This window comes from Nymphaea colorata, chromosome 2 (genome assembly GCF_008831285.2).
Source record: "Nymphaea colorata isolate Beijing-Zhang1983 chromosome 2, ASM883128v2, whole genome shotgun sequence".
NCBI classification, from domain to species: Eukaryota; Viridiplantae; Streptophyta; class Magnoliopsida; order Nymphaeales; family Nymphaeaceae; genus Nymphaea; species Nymphaea colorata.
Window position 1 is genome coordinate 1326090 of NC_045139.1, and position 21147 is coordinate 1347236.

At 38.8% G+C, this 21147-nt stretch overlaps 2 protein-coding genes across 2 annotated transcripts; both read left to right on the forward strand.

Moving 5' to 3' along the window:
* Window positions 1-5846: 5846 nt before the first annotated feature.
* LOC116249297 (uncharacterized) lies at window positions 5847-10291 on the forward strand. The gene is made up of 3 exons (XM_031622527.2): window positions 5847-6062; window positions 8390-8890; window positions 9304-10291. The coding sequence occupies exons 1-3, from the start codon at window positions 5999-6001 to the stop codon at window positions 9906-9908; spliced, it is 1170 nt and encodes a 389-aa protein (XP_031478387.1). The 5' UTR covers window positions 5847-5998; the 3' UTR covers window positions 9909-10291.
* A 5957-nt stretch (window positions 10292-16248) lies between these two features.
* Window positions 16249-21133, forward strand: LOC116247348 (potassium channel KAT3-like). Its single transcript, XM_031619493.2, has 12 exons — window positions 16249-16382; window positions 16474-16988; window positions 17078-17293; window positions 17458-17613; window positions 17832-17889; window positions 17974-18291; window positions 19149-19388; window positions 19501-19599; window positions 19676-19708; window positions 19787-19972; window positions 20082-20811; window positions 20990-21133. The coding sequence occupies exons 2-12, from the start codon at window positions 16786-16788 to the stop codon at window positions 21118-21120; spliced, it is 2370 nt and encodes a 789-aa protein (XP_031475353.1). The 5' UTR covers window positions 16249-16382; window positions 16474-16785; the 3' UTR covers window positions 21121-21133.
* The last annotated feature ends 14 nt before the right edge of the window (window positions 21134-21147 follow it).

The window sequence follows — 21147 nt, forward strand, 5'->3', positions numbered from 1 at the left end:
ATTTTTGATGTTCAGATATGACAAAAGCACCTGGCAGGCCTCCATGCCTTTCCATGTGACTTCAATGCAAGTCCATACACTTGACATGTGCCAAGAATAATACTTCATATTTGTACTACTTGTAAGATAAGGTGTGCTCTTTGGTTTGTGTATTAATTAATTTCAAAAATATTAGCTGGGGGATATCACTTGTCAATCACTTCTCTGTTTGAAATTTGAAAGCAAGTGGTTCCTCTTAACTTTGAGAAAATTAGCTCCTTCTTACCCTCCCCCTTGTTTTCAATGGCAAGCTAATGGTTTTGATCTGAATCATGCCCTTACCAGATCCATTTCACTTGGAGGGCTGCACACGAGCCGAGTTGACCCCTAGCTTGGCCAGCTCGAGCTCGACTCGGCTCAAAAAACTTGAGCTCGAGCTCGGCTCGAACTCAAGTGGAGATCCTTATAGCAAGCTAGAGCTCGACTTGACTACACAAAATTGAGCTCAAACTCGATTTGTTTAACCCATTTAACTCGCTTAAGCATTAACTCATTTGACATTAACTCGCATAAGCATTAACTTATGTAACTTGTTTAACTTGTGTAAGCATTTAACTCGTATAACTTGTGAAAATTTATTTTTGCCCTAAAAGTTAAAACCGGTGAACCGTTTTTGGCAGCATTATATAAAGTATCGGTTTGCGAGTAAAGTATAAATGAGTCAAGTTTCTGAAACTCGAACTCTTTATCGTTTCGAGTATCTTTGTAAGTACTCAAACTCGGCTTGTGTATAAATGAGTCGAGTTCAGCGCGAGCTGGGTCGGCTCGTTGTGCAGCCCTAGACGTCATCACAACCAGGGGTGGGGCCACGGGGACAGGCAAGGGCTATGGTGCCCCTCTCAAAAGTTAAAAAAAAAAAGAGATTTTTACATGTAATTTGTAAAAATTTTCATTCAGACCATATAAAAAATCTAAAAAAAAAACTTATATTTGAGCTTCTATTGAAATTTTGGAACTATAGTTCTACCTTCTTAATGAAAAATTTCTATCTCCACCCCTGGTCACAATCAATACCCTCGACCCTCGGCCATATGACTGCTGAGCATAGCTATAGAAATCAAAACATCAACCTCTCATTGGATGACTGAGTCCGACCCCACTATGCCAATGTATGTTCGAAAGTTTTACACGTGTAGGGAGGCGTCCCGACATCGAAAGCAGCATTTCTTATCCCGAGAAACAAAATGTAAAATTCCTCTAGAAGCTAGACACCAACATATATTATGTCAGCTACCATAGGTAGCATAAATGGCACTTATTGGAGCTCAGCTCACCTCTCTCATTCAAAGTTTCAGCAAAATTCTCACTGCACCATCATGAGAGAAGGTAAGAAAGAAGGGAAGAAAAGTAAAAGATATCATGAGGGGAAGAGAAAAAGAGAATGCACCTAACTTTCCTCATGTCATAAATTTGTGGGTCCATTTTGTCACTGCATCAGCCTTTGCTTTAGCATTCTGTGCACAGCCATCTATGGCTCTATAGCCACTTGCATTTATGTAAGAAATAGCTCTTCAACCCAAAAAGACAATGGAATAATGTATTTATATTTTGAATATCAACCAATAAGATAAGTAGATTTGTATGTAAATGGTTCCAAGGTACCATACATAGGCCTGCAAATGATCCAGACCCAGTATATGGGTCTTTCCATTTCTGGGCTCTCAGATATTCTGATCCAGATCTGAGTTTAAATGAATTTAACTAAAGAAACCCCTATGGGACCTCAGTCTTTCAAAAGATATTTGCTTGATCTTTAATGAATCACAGACATTGGAGGGCTTCCAAAAGGCATTAATTTGCTTGATCAGAAGTATTTCCTTAAGTGGGACAATGCCAAGAAGCAGTGTGCCCATTCTACTTTATAATGCACCAACTAAACTTCATTATGGACAATTATATGGCACAACAAACTGTGTTGATTACATGCAATAAAATGGCAACTGGCTATCTTATAAAGGCCAACAAGCAACTTGATTATATGCATATATGTAATAAAATGGCACTCAACTTTTTTGTATAAGCCAACAATCTGTCTTGATTGCCTGCAATAAAGTGACAACAAACTATCTTATTTAGGTCAACAGGATAGATCTTGATTATATGTAATAAAAACGGCACATAACTTTTATTATATAAGAGAACAAGCTAGCCTGATTACATGCAATAAAGTGGCACCCAACCATCTTTTAAATGCCAACAAACTATACTGACACTGTGCAATAAAAATGGCACCTAACTTTCTTATATAGACCTAATAATTTCGATTACTTTTACTTTTAGTCTAACCCTCTCTCTCTCTCTCTCTCTCTCTCTCTCTATATATATATATATATATATATATATATATATATATAGAGAGAGAGAGAGAGAGAGAGCCGATAATATGAGAGAATGCATAACAAAATTTGAGAACAAGAAGTCCTCTAGATACAAGAACAACAACAAAAACAAAAATAGAAAGAACGAAATATATAAGACAACAACACAATAAAACAAAATAAGAGAGGTGGGGAAAGAGTGGATAGACGAAGCGGTGGAGTCACCCGACAGCAAACGAAGGATGGTGCCCTAGCTTAATAGCAAAATGGACATCTCCCTACATAAGGCGTACCACAGAATCTGGCGATGAGAAGCTACCCCTGAAGACCCTGTTGTTGCGCTCCTTTCAAATGTGTCACCAAAACGACATGAGCCATAACCTCCAAACACAACCCCTGAGAGAGAAAGAGGTTAGACTAAAAGTAACTTTAGTTCCAAGAGTATGGTATTTGTTATGGGTCCAACATGTACACCGTTGATGTATTTGACCCCTTAACAAGAAGCACATGAACCATAGCAAATGCATTTTTTACTTTTCCTATTTGCTTTTATAAAGAAGCATTTTCTCCATTTTTTTTAAGGGGCTTATTTCAGAGCAATTTAGATATTTCGGGCAACTGAATACTTTGATGGGGGTGAAGGCAAAATCTGGTCGGGCTATTTAGATTGGAATCTTAAACCTCTTAAGTGTGAGCCGCCTTGCCACTCAATTACGCTACGCCCTGAGCCAGATAAATTGGAGAAAAGTTCTAATATATGTAAAGATTGCACTCCAAACAACCCACCTAAGTGAGGGAGTGACTTCTTGAGCTTACAATGAGTGTGGAGGTACAGGGCAACCTGGTGTTAATAATGTCTGAACAACTTATTGAGGCCACACAAGATATGGTGTGACCGTTTCTTTATATCTTTGTGCATTTTAATTTATGAATAGGTGAAGTGATGAAAATCATTATACAATTAATTGGAGAGCGACAAAAGAGAATTATTGAGCCCCAAGTTTGGATCTAACAAACATATATACGCTTACTAGATTATGGCACAGTTTCTAGGATGCCATTTTAGCTTTTCTAGCAGCACTAAATTCAAAATGTGCGAGTTGTTTTCATGAAAAATATTTTAATTTTTTAACATCAAAATTTTGACGATATATAGGATCTGTTTACTTTTGAATTCTTATAAAAAATACCATTAAACACAAAAAAAACAATTAACTTAATATATGTTTCTCATCAAATTTTTTTCTTAAAATCGTGTATTTAAGATCAGATATATGTGAAAAGAGAGTTGCTTGTGGGAAGATAGATACTTAACAAGACGATCAGAGAAAGGGATGCGGACGAATATTTGACTCTTAAAGAAAGGGGAGAAGGATATTCCCAATCTTTGGCAAACAAATTCAACTATGTGCGAAAAAGTCTTGACTACTTTTTACTGCCGAAAGGCATTTTCTCACTGCTTTTCCCCCAAAAACGCGTTCCTCCTCGTGAATGGAATCACTAATCGCCAACACTTGTGGGGCCCACACCCAAAAGATTCAGTCCACCGCCTAAGGACAAAATGGGGAAATCAAAACTATTCATTTTTTAGGAAAAGATAAAATTATCTTTAACAAAAGAGGGGAAAATACGTGAAAAGAAAAGAAAAAAATGCCTTGGTCTTATTTTATGTATTTATTTATTTATTTTTTATGGGTGGAGGTAGAATTTTTTTTTTGATGAAGTACTGTTTAATAAATTTTTATTTTATTATTTATCTAAGTTGCAAATGGTAGTAAATATGACATTTGAGTTGAACAATATACCTTATGTCAACCGCTTGATATTTGTTTAAAACCAAAACAGTTCAATCATATATTCAATTTGAATCATATATCCAATTTGAATGTGATCCATTGACGACTTTGTGTTTATCCTAAAAACGAGATTTTTGAACATTGCTACATAAAAGAGACTAAGAGAAAAAGAGAGCGAGAGAGAGAAAGAACCGATAAAATAGGAATGCAAAACAAAATTTGAAAACCAAGAATTAAACACAAAAACGAAATAGAAGAATGAAATATACAATACAACAGCTTGATATTTATTTAAATCAAAGCAGTTCAATCATATATCATATAGTATGTTTGACTTTGAACCAAAAGGTCTTGGGTTCAACTCCCAATGTGCTTGCTTCTCTTAACCATGGAAGAGAGAGAAAGAAAAAGAGGAGCTAATTGGGGTAGAGGAGACCCATCCTGTTGAAGGCAAAAGAGCATTGCTTATAAAGCTGGGCATCGGGCCGATCTAGCCCAGCTTGACTACCCAAAACTTGGGTTCATGCTCAGCTTGGTTAAAATAAAAAATATATACTAAAATAATGTATATATATATATATATATATATATGCTAATAAAGTAAGTTATTGGGTCTAGCCAAGGCGGCCCAATCCAGTCCGACAACTTATGGAGCCGGCCATGAGGCCCACGAGCTGGAGTCGGGCCGGGTAATGCCGAGCTTTAATTGCTTAGGTATTGAATGAAAGGTGTAACTTGCCAGATAATAAAAGTAGCGATCTGAGGCTCAAAGTGGGTACAACAAGGGCAGCTTTCTTTCACCTTTCGGTACCTTTTAAATTATTAAGGGCAATTTTGTCATTTTCAAAATAGTGTTTGCGTTCTCCTTATAGAAGGACTTCTTTGGACCGTCTTGTTGACTTCAATCCGATGGACAGTGAACCCTCGGATTGCATCTGCTGTGAGATTTTTTGTTTCAGTCTGGAGCTTCATTGTTGAAAGCACAAGTAGTGTGAAACAGAGAAAATCATGGCACAAAAAGTGTCGCAGATAATATATCTTACGACCTTTGCAGAAAAGGTAAAAATTGGAAAGATATTATTCTCCATGCAAATGGTGAACATAATCCAACTATATTCCCTAAATTAAAAATACATTTCTTAAGAACATATCCTTTGAAGCTACAATATCTTCTAAGTATTGGTAGACTAAAAAAAATGCAGAGACATGTAGATTATCTTAAATTATTATATATATAATTATACATTTTTATTATAACTAATTATATTTTTATATTAAAAATATTTTTAAATATTAATTAAGCTTAACCTAAGCTTAGGTTTCAAGTAATTGAGTGACGAGTCGAGCTTATAGGCTGCGGCTAGGTCCAAATTTTGTAGTCTCATCCGGTAATCATGAAAAAGTGTAGGGATAAAGTTGTCATGAAAAGTTTACACGGCATCCTCTGTCCACATCGGACACCGCCGATTCGGTGGAAAACGACGCGGACGAATTCCTGAGAAGGACATAAATTTACCAAAAAAAAAAGAAAATCGAATTTTAAAATATAAAAAAAACAAAAGAGAGCGCGGCGAATAACTGCAGAAATATTATTATTAAAAAATTAGCATGTTAAAAAATTAAAGAAAAGGAGAAAAAGAAAAGCAAAAGGGAGAGTCAGAGAGTGGCAGAGTGAGAATAAAAAGCGAAGCTTCTTTCCTTTCACTCGCTCACTCACTGCGAGAGAGAGAGAGAGGAGAACAGAGGAGAGAGCATTTTCAGGCGGAAGCTCCATCCAGCGGGAGATTTCTTCGAGCAGCCGGAAGTTTTCAGAGGAGGAGCTTTTGCCGTCTGCGGCTTCTTGGAATGGCTCGGTTCCTCCTGGCGTTTCTGCTCGCGGTCCCCTGGATTCTAGCATCGGCCGATGACGGTGAGTTTTCATCCGATTTTTCTGCAAGAAATTTTTGTTTGCCTGAAAATGCGGCACTTTTTCTTGCATTTCCCTGCTTTTCGAGTTTAGAGTGATCGATCTTGGTGTTTTCCTTTTCCCTTTGATGATCGCTGAGATTTAGGGTTCAAGTTTTTAATTTGTGAGTGTTCCTGATGATGACGCCTCTGTTTCAGCTCAGGAAATGAAGATTATCTTTATCGTTGAGATAATTGCCTTTGAATCTGGCATTTCCTGTGAGAAATATGTTTGACGGATAACTCTCGTTTTTAAGTGTCGGCGAAGATAGATAATGCGGTTTTTTTTCCCTGGAGAATATAATTTTTGTTTAATTTTAGACAAAAATGATGAAAGAATTACTTAGCTGGAAGCCTAGAACTAGAAATAATTTCTTGTATTAAATGGACTACGGAAATAACTGATTATATTTTTGAAATTAAATTTATTCATTAATTTCTTAGCTTATGTTTAAGTTTCGCGTAGATATGTTCCTACCTGCTGGCTCATCAAAAGATTTGAAGTCCAGTATTCTTTTGCGTAGATATGTTTCTACCTGCTGGCTTATCAAAAGATTTGAAGTCCAGTATTCTTTTGGACCATTTGAACAATTTTTTTCCCCTCTTCCCGATTACTAGTTTCACTTTCAGTTGCCCCTACTTAGGCTTTCTTTAGTTATTTTCGTTTTTCTTTCTTTTGCATTCAGAAGAGTGCATCTCTCACTTTGCTTTTCCTGAATTTCTTGTAGACATGCTTATTTATTTTTTTGCCTCCTAAACCCGGAGATTCGGAAAGCGGATCCAGGGCTCGTTTTTCTTCGCTACTTTCTTCCTTTTTGAATCGCAACGTCTTTTATGCGGTTCACCTTATTCTTGGTGATGACCAAAATAGGCGCACTTATCTGCAGGACTAAAAAATTTGTCGAATAAATTCCTTTGCTTCTATAGATTATTTTATTAGTAACTGTTCTATGTTGGTCTGTCGTTTTTCTTTTGCCGGAGCGTGCTCCTGTCCCTTCACATCGTCAGTCAATTTCTATTTTTGTTTTTTAACTGTTTAACTTTTATTTTAACTATTGCTCCAGGCAACGTCGTGTTACGGCGGTCAAATTCTCTTGGATTCTTCGTTCCTCACGCGCTTTCTTTGTCCGGGGTCCTGTAGCTCGAGTTTGACCTCTTTCTGTCCGCATTCCTTTCTCTGTTCCAAGTATCTTGTTATTCGCCCATGACTCGCAAGTGACTATTGTTTAAGAAAATAAAAAGGCTTAAGGGTCTGTTTTGTTATTATGACACTCTTAGCAAACCAGGTTTTGTCAAAACCTGGTTAGGAAATCAATTTTGTAAACTTTGTTTAGATGTTTGGATGTCAAGTGAAAAACTTAGTTTATAGACAAAAATAAGTTTTACATGAAAAGCTTGAGAGGCAGGTTTTTCGAGCCCTTTATGCAGACCAGATTTTGACAAAAACTAGTTTTAATGTCATCCAAACATTCTTGAAATGGTGTTTTGAAAAACAACTAGGCTTTGAGAGTCAAAACCTGGTTTTAGTTTGTCATCCAAACACCCTCTAAATATTATTGGTATTCTGAAATTTTGCCATAGCTTCAACGCGATTGTTTAAGAAACATGTTGAACCGAAATCAGGCATCTTCCGGAGCTAACTTTTTGAGAGCCTAGAGTTTTCACAAAACGAAACGTCACTAAATTCGCCATAACACCACACATACATTGGAGACACACACATTGGAGAGTCAGGGATTCTTGGCCAACAGTAAATTTAAATTTTAGAGGGCACTCACATATAAATAAGTAAAAATTGATAAATTACCAATATACAAACAAATAATGTAAAAGGTTATAAATAAGACAATTTTTTGGGCTGGTGTGGGTATACCCCACGTCAGTACCAACGTGCCTTCACACGCACAGACACACACCCCTCTCGATCTGGTTTCTTCTGAGAGAATCCTTGATTCAAGCAAGGGAATCAAAACAATAAAAAAGTTTCGGCCGGACAAGGTATGGGATTTAACCCACGCCCCCCTAACAGAGGGCATGGACAAGGTACGGTTAGGTTGGTCGGAACTCATTGGACTTACTCGGACCGAGTTTCTGAAGTATCCTGCACAATTTTACGAAAGTCACTGCTTTATTTTTACGACATTAGTGGGACATCTAACTGGATTGAATTCAGTGACACCGTTCGAACATTGATTTGGTCTACATCCTTCATCGATTTCTATGTGCTGGTGACATTCGTTCGACATATGCTTCCAATTTGTGGCCGGTAATTGACGCTCTTTATGACTGCAGGCCTGCTCACGAACGGAAATTTTGAGACGCCACCGCCCAATGGCTTTCCAAACGGTGGTTTGGAGGTAGCTGATGTCTTGATCCCGGGGTGGCGAACCAACGGAACGGTGGAGTTGGTCCAGTCTGGGCAGAGGCAGGGTAGCATGATCTTAATTGTGCCCGAGGGGTCTCATGCTGCGAGGCTTGGCAATGATGCGGAGATTGGGCAGTCTCTAAATCTCGAGAAGGGTTCCACTTACGCCGTTACTTTTAGTGCGGCTAGGACGTGTGCACAGCTCGAGTCCCTTAACATATCCATCCCACCGGTCTCTTCTCAGACTGTTGATCTTCAGACTCTCTACAGCGTCCATGGATGGGACTCATATGCCTGGGGGTTCATTGCAAATACTGCAAATGATTATTTGGCATTTCGGAACCCCGGAATGGAGGATGATCCCACATGTGGGCCTATTCTTGACAACATTGCCATAAAGCAAATTACCACACCAGAGAAACCCAAAGGTATCGACTCCTTTCTTGCTTTCTGATGTTTTTTTCTTTATGTCATGAATGTCAGATGATTCCAAATTGGCTTACGTATTTAGGTGCAGAGGAGAGGAATATTGGTTTCGAAAGCTGGAATTCACAAACTTGGCATGCTTCATTTGAAATGTAGTTTATGATCCTATAGTTATACCTTGTAGAGAACGTTATTCCTCTCCTAACGAGATCATCTGATTTGGTGAACTTGAAGACATTAGATTGTGAATAGTTCACAGATAGAGAACCCCGTTGCTCTTCTAACAAAGTTATCTGGCTTGTCATGTGAATCCAAATTGGGTGGTCATGCTTTTTGAATATGCCTTTTATGAGTTCATCTTAGTTGTCAATATAGAGCACTTCTCACCGTCTTCTGCTTTTACACTTTGCTTCAGACAATGCTGTTGTCAATGGTGATTTTGAAGAAGGCCCATGGATGTTCCGCAATGTATCACTAGGAGTCTTGCTCCCAAACAACCTCGACGCAGAAACCTCTGCGCTACCTGGGTGGACTGTGGAATCCAACAGGGCCGTCCGGTACGTTGACTCCTATCACTACTCTGTGCCTCAAGGAAAACGCGCCGTCGAATTGCTCTCTGGCAAAGAAGGCATCATATCTCAGATGATTGAAACCTCGCCGGAGAAGCGTTACACCCTCGCTTTCTCCGTAGGAGATGCCGGGGATTCATGCCAGCAGCCACTGGCAGTAACAGCATTTGCCGGCGACCAGGCAATGAACATACATTATGCGCCCATGGGCAACATGACCTACCAGCCGGCCAACCTCTCATTCACTGCCAGGGCCGAGAGGACGCGGATTGCATTCTACAGTGTGTACTACAACACGCGCACAGACGACCACAGCTCACTCTGCGGTCCGGTGGTCGACGATGTTCGAGTGTGGGAAGCATCGGGAGCAGCGGCCGGCCGTCAGGGTGGTGGGGCTCTGCTGCTTGGCCTTGTGGTGTATATGGTTTTCAGCTTGTGTTTTGGTATGTGAGCTTAGTTCCTTCTCAAGTGGTGTTAGCATTCGTGGAAGGTGTGGATGCGGGGCATTTTATGGTACTTGCAGCAGGTGTTTTGGGTTCTTCCTGGCTCAGTTTGGCTCATGGCAACCGTGGGCTCCGGGCTAAGGATGTTAGAAGGTTTTTGTTGTGGTTTACTGCCTTGCTTTAAGAAACCATGTCTAGGGCTAGTGAAGGGCGATGTGCATATGAGCATCTATATGGGTGTTTTGAATGTTTTTGTGGGCCTTAATTTCCACACGCTGCCAGTAGGCTGTTTAACGAACCGAAGGAACTGAACGCTGCATCGAACTCTCGGCTCATGTTCAATCACTAGTCCAGCTCAGTCACTTAATAGTAAACATGGCTTGTTCGGGCTTGTCGTGCGAACTGTTTGTTTCATTAACATAACAAAACCTAACTTGTTCAGGCATGAAGTTGTGAGTGTGAATTAACAGAAGTGAGATCAAGCATAATTTAATCTTGAAAAGTTTTTTTTTTTTTGGTTGCTTATGGTAATTTTATATGAACTGAAATAAACTTTTAAAAAATGAATTTAGTCGAGAATTTCAACTATGCTAAAAAAAGGTTAACACCAGACCGAGAAAAGCGCCAAAGAGCTTCCTTTTCATGGAAACAGAGCCGGACAGCAATGCTATGCAAACCAAATTGGAAAATATAATTAAGCAAAAAGTTAGGTAGAGAAAGCACTATTACATGTCAAGCCCTAACAAAAATCCAAAACGTACATGCAACATATGACATGCGGAAATTCTGAACACCGTTTACCAATATAAATGAGGTGCTGGGCAATAGATTGTTGGAATTCTGGGGTGAAGGAAGGCTGCTCTTTCCTCCAATATCTTGCCTGTTTGCCCTTGTTTATTGGAAAATTGTCTATCAGGAAACTGTGATGAACTCAGAAAGAAGATCTCTGATTGGTTTGCGGAATGGAAATGGCGGGCATTATCACAGCTGGTAAAGCATATGTGGTTAAACACGTGCTTAATCAGATTTTAGATCTTTGGACTATGGCTTTGAAGACATCGATGTTATTGGTCATACAATTCATTGAGAAAGACTGCAATAGATTCTGATGGGTGTTTGCGAGAGATGATGCTACCCATTTTCGCTGTCCCTAGGGTTCAAAGCTGCTTTGGGATCTGGATGGTTTATAGTAGACCCTTTAACTCGAGTGTTGCAGCATACCCACTGTTTCCAGTCTCTAGCATTAGCACCCACGAGAACCAAACTGAGGATGCATCATCAGCATGACCTATCCACCTGACTAGCTATGTTATGCACTTCGGGGGCTAGATGTTGAGCTTTTGAACTTGTGCAAGTTTAACCAAGCACAATATTCACTTGGTGTTCAGGATGTGTCTGGCAAATTCTTGTTGAGCCAGATTCATGAGAAGAAAGTAATTGGAGACTGACAGTTTGTGGTCTTGCAAGGCAAGAGTGAGGGCGTCGAGGGCTTGGAAAAGGCCGCTTTGGGGGCTGGGAGGAGATCAGTTGCATGATCAGATGGAGAAAAGTGACTTTCTGGTCTAAAAATTGTAGGTGGGGGTTGTTGATGTATCTCCTTAATAAGGGGTCTTAATTTTATCTGAGATGAGTTTGGTGATAAGGCTGGGTGCTGGCCAGGCCGCTGACGGGTACCTGGTACCTGGCTGACTTGAGCTCGGAAAAAGGGGTACCGGGCCGGCCCGATATGCCTGGGTGGGCCCGTTAATGTTGAAGCGACCAAGCACCTTTTAGTTGGCTTCCTGAATTATTCCTTTCCTTCAACGGCTCCGTATTGGTCAGTGCAGGGCTGTATTAACCAATATAGGCTGATTTTAGCCGATGCGTGCATTATTTATGTGGGCTGACATGCTAAAGAACCCACTTTGAGCCTTCCTATCATTTCATTCTCCTCTTGATCCTCTGTGCATCTGCCAACATGCATCGATTCCTACTGTTAGATCTTACCTGGTACTATTAGATCAATAGTTCTCCTTGAAAAATTTGCAGAAAAATACAGTGAAAGGGAAGGGCAAAATTCGGTTTCTTGATCAACTACTGCTTTTCATGCTTCAGAAAGATGTTCTTGTGATTTATGCTTGGTTTTGAATCTTTTTTTTTTTTCAAATTAAAACATGTTTTTGTAAAGCTTTCGGATATTAGCGTGCTGTTGAGAAATTTTCAGAAGTTGTTTCATAGTAGGTTTGCGTTCTTATAAATTGATATAAACATGAACCTTATAATGAATGGTTTGTATTGTATGTCTCTACAGCTTTCACCCCTAACCATGACTAACCTGAACCTAGGAGCTGCATGGGTCTGAAATTCACATATATACTCATAATGGATGCATGGGAGCTCGATCTAATGTGGGTGCAAAATTATTTGTCAAACAACATTAGGACAGCCTATAAATAAGATCTTTGGCACAAAAATGCATCTCTCTCTCGGATACGAACACACACACATTTTAAAGTTTGAGTCTTATCTTAATAGTATTAAGTAAAATAGATTAACAAGATCTTCGATCTTCATACAAGAACTGCCTGGTTTTAGTTCCCAAGATGCCAATGTCTATCTCTGAGAACAGGGGCGTGGTTGGTCGACTTGGGTAATGCGCCTATTTAGCTACTATGAGCAGATTTTCTCCACAATTTAAAATTTTAATCAATTAATGTTAATTTATTATGCTTGCCGATTTGTTCTTTAAGATGGATTATTCACCATCATCGACAAGATGTAAGTCATGCTCGAGAAAAGTGTCTACTTGATCTACAATCAATTGGCACCCACTATGTTGGGATAATGCATGCTAAAACCATGTACTTCATTTCTATCATGATTATATATATATATATATATATATATATATATATATATATATATATATATATATATATATATATATATATATATATATATATATATGATTTTAGTTCCAAGTGAGTGCATATATATATATATATATATAGAATTATATGTTGCTAAAAACCATTACAAACGATACATTCCATTTTCGATTTATAATATACATTCCATTATTGTTCATTCATACATATCAAGAACTTGCACTTGGCCTTTTTTAAATTGGTCTTTAAGGCAAGTCCCTAACGTGGGTGAACTGCATGTTGTAGCTCTCCTTCCTTCTCTCTTTCGTTCCCTGGACGGACTACAACAAAAAGATGTCAAAATCAGCACTGTACCTAATGTAAGCATATCAAAACAAAACAGTACTAATTCTAAACAGTGCTGACTCCTCAAGGAAGAGATGGGTCACCAACCACTTCTACTGATTTGTTTCGGTGGAACAAATCAGTGTATATTTTTCTTATTTTTTGTGTTTTTCATTTTCTATTCCCTTGGTTTCCAGAGAAAGTTAATTGTCTTTTCTTTGAGTTTTCGTTCATTGTGATATTTTACCATGTTGGGAACAGTATCAAGTCCCTTTTCCACTGAAAAAGAAAAGTAATGTGCATATGATAACATAAACTATGTTAAACTTTCTTTTAATTCAAATATTTGATAAGGAATTGAGAAATTAATTTCTTTTTTTTTGTTTTAAGTCAGTCAGGTTTTTTCACTGCCCAACAAAAGACCGAAGGCCCGACCCAACCCCTCGTCCTTCTATAATACAGGGCCTGTTTTCGATGTTTTGGGGAACCATTCCTCACATCGCTTCAGTATGTGTGTGTAAGTGACTAATTTTTGCAGCACAAATAGTTGACGCTGCGAGGATTCAAAATGAAAATGGGCTGCCTACACCAACCTCCTCAAGGACAACTTCAGTCTTTCTTTTCCTTTTTCTCCAGTGTAACTGAATGGCATTTTTCTACCTCATTTTGTGGTTCACCTGAGCAATTTCTAAAAAATTTGCACATTTATCATCAATGTTTGAAGACGAAGACATATAAATTCAAAAATAGCATATGTACATTTATACGAAGTGATTCCGCTATAATATAAATTTAAAGCTAAATGGAAGTTTTACTTAAAGATGGCAGTAGGAGGGGCCAGGCATATTGGCGTTTCAAAGTGCCTAAATATAACAGGTTCTCCTCCTAGCAACAGGCTTTTCTGCAATTAGTAGCTGATAACCTTTAACTAGTAAATAATCGTTTTCCTTCAGAAGTGAAACAAATTTTTCCCTCAAAGATGTGGTTTTCAAAATAGCGTTGTTTCACTTCTTGTTTTCTGGTGGTTCAGGTCTGCTCTAATATATATATATATATATATATATATATATATATAAAAGTTAAAATTCTGTGGATATATAAGTTAAAATTCTGTGGTGATCTGGGCCTCAGTCTGTCCAATCATGGTTGACAGATGCAATACACAGGTGGGCATGATTAAACATACCACCCGGATGCAATGCAATGCAATGTATCAGGTGGTCCGTCTGTGCATTGAGAGACCAGACCAGACGATTTTTCCATCCATATTTCCCTTTCGAAACCCATTTTTTTGGACAAGAAAAGATGAGCTGGAGGTTCGAGAAGAAATCAAAACAATGAAAGATCATCGACGCACTGTGTGGCTATGTTTCAGTCAACTCGCGAAGCATTCGGCTCCAGTTTTTTCTGTTGTTTTATAGATTTTGCGTCAAAAATTTTCTGGTTAGAATGAGTATATTACACAGATCCAACCAGGGACAATCCCCACTGATGGGCCACGATAACAATCAAGACAAATTCTTGATACCCAACTCCCCACTTTTCTGGGTGTTGAACACAGAGACAAGATTTGTGAATCGACCTTCCTTTTTGTTTTTCTCTGCAATATTGTTTCTAAAATCAGCTTTCCCCCCCGGTTGCGTTGCTTTTGGCTTACGATTCACGAAGAGTTTAAGTTATAGATAATGAAACGGAAAGATGAAAGGAAAAGTGCCACTTCTGCTTTCCTCTGACTCCACTCAATCAGAGTTGTGATCCTCATCTTGATATCTTGGCCCTGGAGCAGCCACATGTTATTTCTGTTGTGGCAACGCAGAAGCCTCTCTTCTCTATCATTGCATAAACGTTGCAGAAAATCAATATTGCATGAAAAAGCTCTTTGTTGATCGATTTAGTGATGAATTATTGTTCTGTGGTCTCTCTGTCTCTAGCTTCTGAACCGTCATAATAAATGTTGCAGCATGTGCTTCACCATCTTGTGAAAGCCATGACAATATGAAACGATCCAAGTTCATGAACTTTGTAATGAATTATTGTCCTACGTTTTGCTGTTGCGGGGCTCACAGTATCCACTTGTCTGGTTCTTTGTGTACATGTCATCCGCTTCCCACATGACGAAAAATGGCACCACCACACACAGAGACACAGAAAGAAGCATCCAAATGCTGGAATGAAGTGCTATAGTGCCGTGTCATTCCGGAAGCCCATTAGAGACAGCAACCTGAAAATATGACAGGTTTTACCGTGGCAGTTACAGGAGTTAGATCACTTCATTTTCTTAGTCATGGACAGGTATTGGTGCGCATGCAACCACTCAATTTCATGCGCATAGGCACAAGCTAGAACGATAATAGACACATTTTACAAAGTAGTATCATCATAAAGTCATTTTTCTTAAGCCTCGTGCCTTTGTTCTCCTGTGAGAAAATCCCAATTTGGTTTACATGCATGTGAGATCTGCTTGAATGCTACCAGTATACACTTCTGAAAATTCCAGAAGAGGTGAACAAAGTTTTTTTTTTTCAAAAAAAAAAAGAGAAGGGACATGCAAATCAAGATTTGTATGAATGAAACATGGAAATAAAAAGGATCCACTTCAAAAAATAACTGAATATCCATCTCAGAAAGATCTGCATACAAGAACAAAGAAGACATTGCAATGTTATTGGGGTAAATTTCAAGATCAATCCTCTACGTAAAATATTTCAGTTTTGTCGTATCTGTTACTGTAAAAATATGGGCCATCAATATAATAACAAAAAGGTTACTGTAAGAAAATGGGACATATTGTTGAAACACGGACCACTCAATACAAGCAACAGAATCCCACTCTGCAGAAAGAGCACATGTAGCGAGGAACACATGCAGTCCTTACCTGCAGAATGAGAAGAAGAAACAAACAATTTCAGCCAGATATACCAGTATGCACTTCTCCATTATTTTTTTAGATCCCACAAATCTGAGCACTTTTCTTTTATGCCTTCAGTAAGAGCAATAAAGTACCATATACAAAGCAAACAACGAGCCAGAACATTCACATGCACAATCCCAAAGAGAACATGGTGACTTTCAAGAAACAAGAGTTCCCATATTAACAAGTTTTAAATAAGCTGTTTTGAATCTGGTTAAAAGCAGAAAGTACTCTCTCTCTCTCTCTCTCAAGGAAAGGGGAGCCATCAATTAGAAACACTGCCCTGCACCCTGAGGTTTGTGCACATATTTTTAGTTCCCACTACCTCTGGAGGAATGAAGACAGCAAATAGCCCCATAATCTCTCCTGATGACAGACAGGTAAGTAGAGAAAGGAGTCGCCATCGACTTCAATTTCCGGGTTAAATTTGGATAATGTCACTCACAGAACTCCATTGCTTCTTGTCTTCAGCTAATCACAGCTACCATAATATTCAATGGTGATATTATCTCCACCCACAGCCACAAATATCAACTTCTTTCTTCTGCAACTCTATATCAGAAGGCACCATGCCAATTGTCAGCATAGAAACCACAAGCTGACCCAGGCCGTGTTGCCAACTTTCATCTTCATTTTTAACCTTTTTGAAAAATATACTGGCTTTTCGGCTAGCTGGTCATGGATGCTACCTGTTGAATTTAAGAAGATTAGCAGACCTTCAGAGCTGATATCAATGGCTTAGAAGGAATAGACAGAGCAACAAGCAATGGCTGCTGTTCCTTGATGACCCTCCTGACTGGTCAACCACTTGAAGCAACAATGTCAGGCTTTAAGTCCTTTTTGCATCAAAAGCAACAGACGAAAGCTCAAGTTGGAGGAAGCTCATATGACTACTCCATTGACCTTCTACCTTCATTGGGTGCCAGAACCAACCAACGAACTGGAACCAGGAAATTCATCATCTCACCTTTCAATCCACGATACAGGTAATCCTATAACCTGTTCTCCTCCTATTCTCCAATTTTTGCATGCTCAACAAACTCACAGGAAGAAGCTTGATGTTCCTTTGCTTCAGGGTGTGGGAGAGTTTCCTGATTCTTCTTGTCATATACTCGGCTTGGATTTGCCCATTTGAGTTTGCTTTCTTAGACTACAAACCGGCTACCTTATTCATCATTGACCACATCATCGATGGCTTCTTTGCCATCGATATTGTTCTCACCTTTTTCCGTGCATATCTTGATCGCAGAACTCATCAGATGGTTGACAAACCGAAGGAGATTGCTAAAAAGTAAGAAGCAGTGAACTCTGTCTAGATAATCAAATAAAAAAACGTTACTTTTTTATTCTTTACCCTCTTTTGTTGTGATTTACTCCAACAAAAGAACAGAGTCTCATGATTAAATGGTATTTGGTGACCAGTATAACTTTGAATTTGGTGTCTGAGTGTTACAGGTACCTATCTACATGGTTCATATTTGACGTATCTTCAACAGTACCCCTTCAGTCACTTTTCCTTCTCTTCACAAGCCATGCGGCCGGAGTTGGTTTCAAAGTTCTTAACATGCTCAGGCTCTGGCGCCTTCGAAGGGTTAGCTCCCTGTTCGCAAGGTTCAATCAATGACCACCCAGAAAGATTGCTTCAGTTTACAGTTGTACAATTCAGTGCTTCTTTCTACTTTCTAGCAAAAAACAGAACAAGTTGGGATCTGCATTCTCACATTAAACCTTGATCCAAGGATAAAATTTCAAGCACCGACTTTTTCTTCCTCATGTTCTTGATGTTTCTGCTTGAAGGGCAATAACTGACTAACGCTTTCACATTTCAGACTTGAAAAGGATATCCGTTTTAATTACTTCTGGACTCGCTGCACAAAACTGGTTTCGGTAGCCCTCAAATATCTATCTGTTTTAATATCTACTGTTTACCATTTTGCCTCTTCTGCTCACACTCCAAAATTGATGTTTCAGGTTACACTGTTTGCAGTTCATTGTGCTGGCTGCTTTAACTATCTACTTGCTGATGGATATCCAGATCCAAGAAGAACCTGGATTGGTGCAGTAGTTCCAAACTTCAAACAAGAAAGCTTGTGGACAAGGTATGTGATGGCCATCTACTGGTCAATCACGACTTTCTCGACCACTGGTTATGGTGATCTGCATGCTCAAAATGTAAGGGAGATGCTTTTTGGCATCATGTACATGCTTTTCAACCTGGGTCTGACAGCATACATTATTGGGAACATGACAAACCTTGTTGTCCATGGTACAAGTCGCACCAGAAACTTTGTATGCTTTCTCCTCCTCCATCTCTGATTATTACTTTTACCATTTTACTAATGCAGATTCATCTATATCTACTGTAAACATATATCCAAACTAGCAACTATTCTAAAAAGTGACACAGCTATTCATATTTACATACAAATGGATGGAGCATTAAATGAGAAAACTGACATTTAGATCAACAATCCAGGCGATGCAGCAAAAATTTTGCAGCAAATGAACTCAAAAACATTAATCAACCTGTTTATCAAGAGAGGGAGGCTATCCCAACAGATGAAATTGCAAGTGATCCAATTATCATTTCCAAGCAAAAACTTTAAATTCACCAAAAAATTCATGGAACTGGTCTGGAAATTATCATGTTTTTTTTTTTCTTTTAAATTAAAATCTCAAACCAAATGAAAACCTACAATCATCTAGCTAGGAGAATAAAGGAAAATGTAAATCCTGGTTATTGCATTTTCTTTCAACATTTTTCGCTTTTTGGGTTTTTAAAAAATTGGCACTTGAATCCACCATCCTTGTTGTAAAAACCATCCAACCACGAAACCAATCAAGGTGAACAATGACTTTTTTAGCAGGAAGAGTTTGCAAAATAATATACTTTATAGTTTATATTGACTAACAAAGCATTCTGGTCAAAATGCACAGATAAAAGGAAAATCAGATCTAACGTAATGAAACATTCTTTATTAATCAGTGCATGATAATCAAGCAAAATGGAATGAAAAAAATTACTAATCGCGAGTACTAATGCAACCGACTCATAAGATGAGCTTGTTCTCTTGTTAATTTCACTTTTCATGAGGTACGAGATGCTGCATCTCTATTGATCACTAAACTTCAGAATGTTATTCTAGAGGAGTACAATACAATCAGCCTCAGAATTTGCTACCAGGAACCAGTTACCTCCACGCCTACAAGACCAGATACTAGCTCATATATGTCTCAAGCACAAGACAGAAGGGCTAAAACAGCAAGACACACTCAACGATCTCCCGAAGGCCATTCGTTCAAGCATATTGAATTATCTGTTTTTGCCGATCATTCAGAAAGTATATCTTTTCCAAGGAGTTTCATTTGACTTCCTTTTCCAATTGGTACGTGGAAACAAAAATTTGCAACTCGACATTGGCTTTTTCATTGTCATTAATACATCCGCATCATACTTCTCATGAAAGATTTGACAAATAAGGTTACTCTCACTGAAAGGTGCCAGAGATGCAAGCAGAGTATTTTCCACCAAAGGAAGACGTGATGCTGCAGAATGAGGCACCAACAGACCTCTACATTTTGGTCTCAGGGGCTGTGGTTCGTATCATATATGTATCTCGAATTATATAATGGAAGTCTGGAAGATGTTTACATTTTTATTTCTTCTCTGCAGGACTTCATCATACACAAAGATGGGTGTGACCAGGTATAGTATATAAATTATGAACTAAGAAAAAAAAATTGAAAAATCAGCTTCCTGAATAATCTCTTGAACAAAATCCAGATTCATGGCGAGGCAGCCGATGGTGAAATGTTTGGGGAAATTGGGGTTCTGTGTCACAAGCCGCAGCCATTCACAATTCGAACTAGCAAGCTTTCTCAGATTTTGCGGCTCAGCAGGAGCACATTCGTTAACATGGTCCAGACAAACATTGAAGATGGAAACATAATAGTGGGCAACTTTATCAAGGTATAGAATTGAAAAGCTGCCTTGTCAAGAGCATCAAATAGAATTTTATTTATCATATTCTTGTGGTATTATGACTGATTGATGGCTAATCGTTTTTTCCCATGCTAAGCGTCTAGAAAGCAGAGGAACCAGCAGCATGAGTATTGACCCAGAAATAATATTCTCCCGAGGGGGTCAAAATATAGACGATCCTGTGACAACTGACAGGAGGTTACCACACACAGGCGTTGGAACAGATACTTATGGGCTGAGCAATTCAGCTGTAGAGAGAAGGAAGAATGGAACTTTCATGCATTTGGCATCAGAGAAAGATGGCTACATTAGTATCTATGATGCTATCAAGCATGGAGCTCACACAGACTCCACAGATGCCCAAGGAAGAACTGCTCTCCATATTGCAGCTCTTACAGAGAACACAAAGATGGTCAAGTACCTGCTAGAGTGTGGAGCAAATATGGACAAACCAGATGCCAATGGGAAAACACCAATGATATTGGCTAATGAGCAAGGCAATAAAGACATTCAAACTCTGTTCAAGAAGTATAGGAACCTGGACCAGAGGAAACTACAGACAGCAGGGGAAGAGGGAAGGGAAGACATGATGGCCCATAAACAGCAACAAAGAAGTGGAAGCTCCAGAGACAGCGACTCAATGCCTGACATGGTTGGTGGCCCTTCAATTCCAAATAATAGCAGCAGAATTGGTACAGAAACCTTGAGAATTTTCAAGAAAAGGGTTTCCATTCATATGCACAGGGAGATGACAGAGACTTCCAGACAACAGCATGGAAAACTAATAAATCTACCCGATACTTTGGAAGAACTTCTCAAAGTTGGTGGTAAGTATATTACGGTTGGCACCACAAGCAAGAAATTTGTACTACATAGTTCCTAACCAATCAAGTGTTGATAGAATAAGATAATAATTGAACAAATTGCGATAACTAGAACCAAATAGGTAAGTATTTTCTCACATTTCCTTTGCTCATCATTCCTATGTACTTCCTATACATGCAGGGCAAAAGTTCATAGGGTTCCATCCCACAAAAGTGGTCAATGAAGAAAATACAGAAGTGGATGACATAACTGTTGTCCGGGATGGTGATCATCTGTTTCTTGTTGAGGAAGAGAGAGAAAGGACAGAGTGAAATGTGGAAGAGTCAAGTTTCAAATGG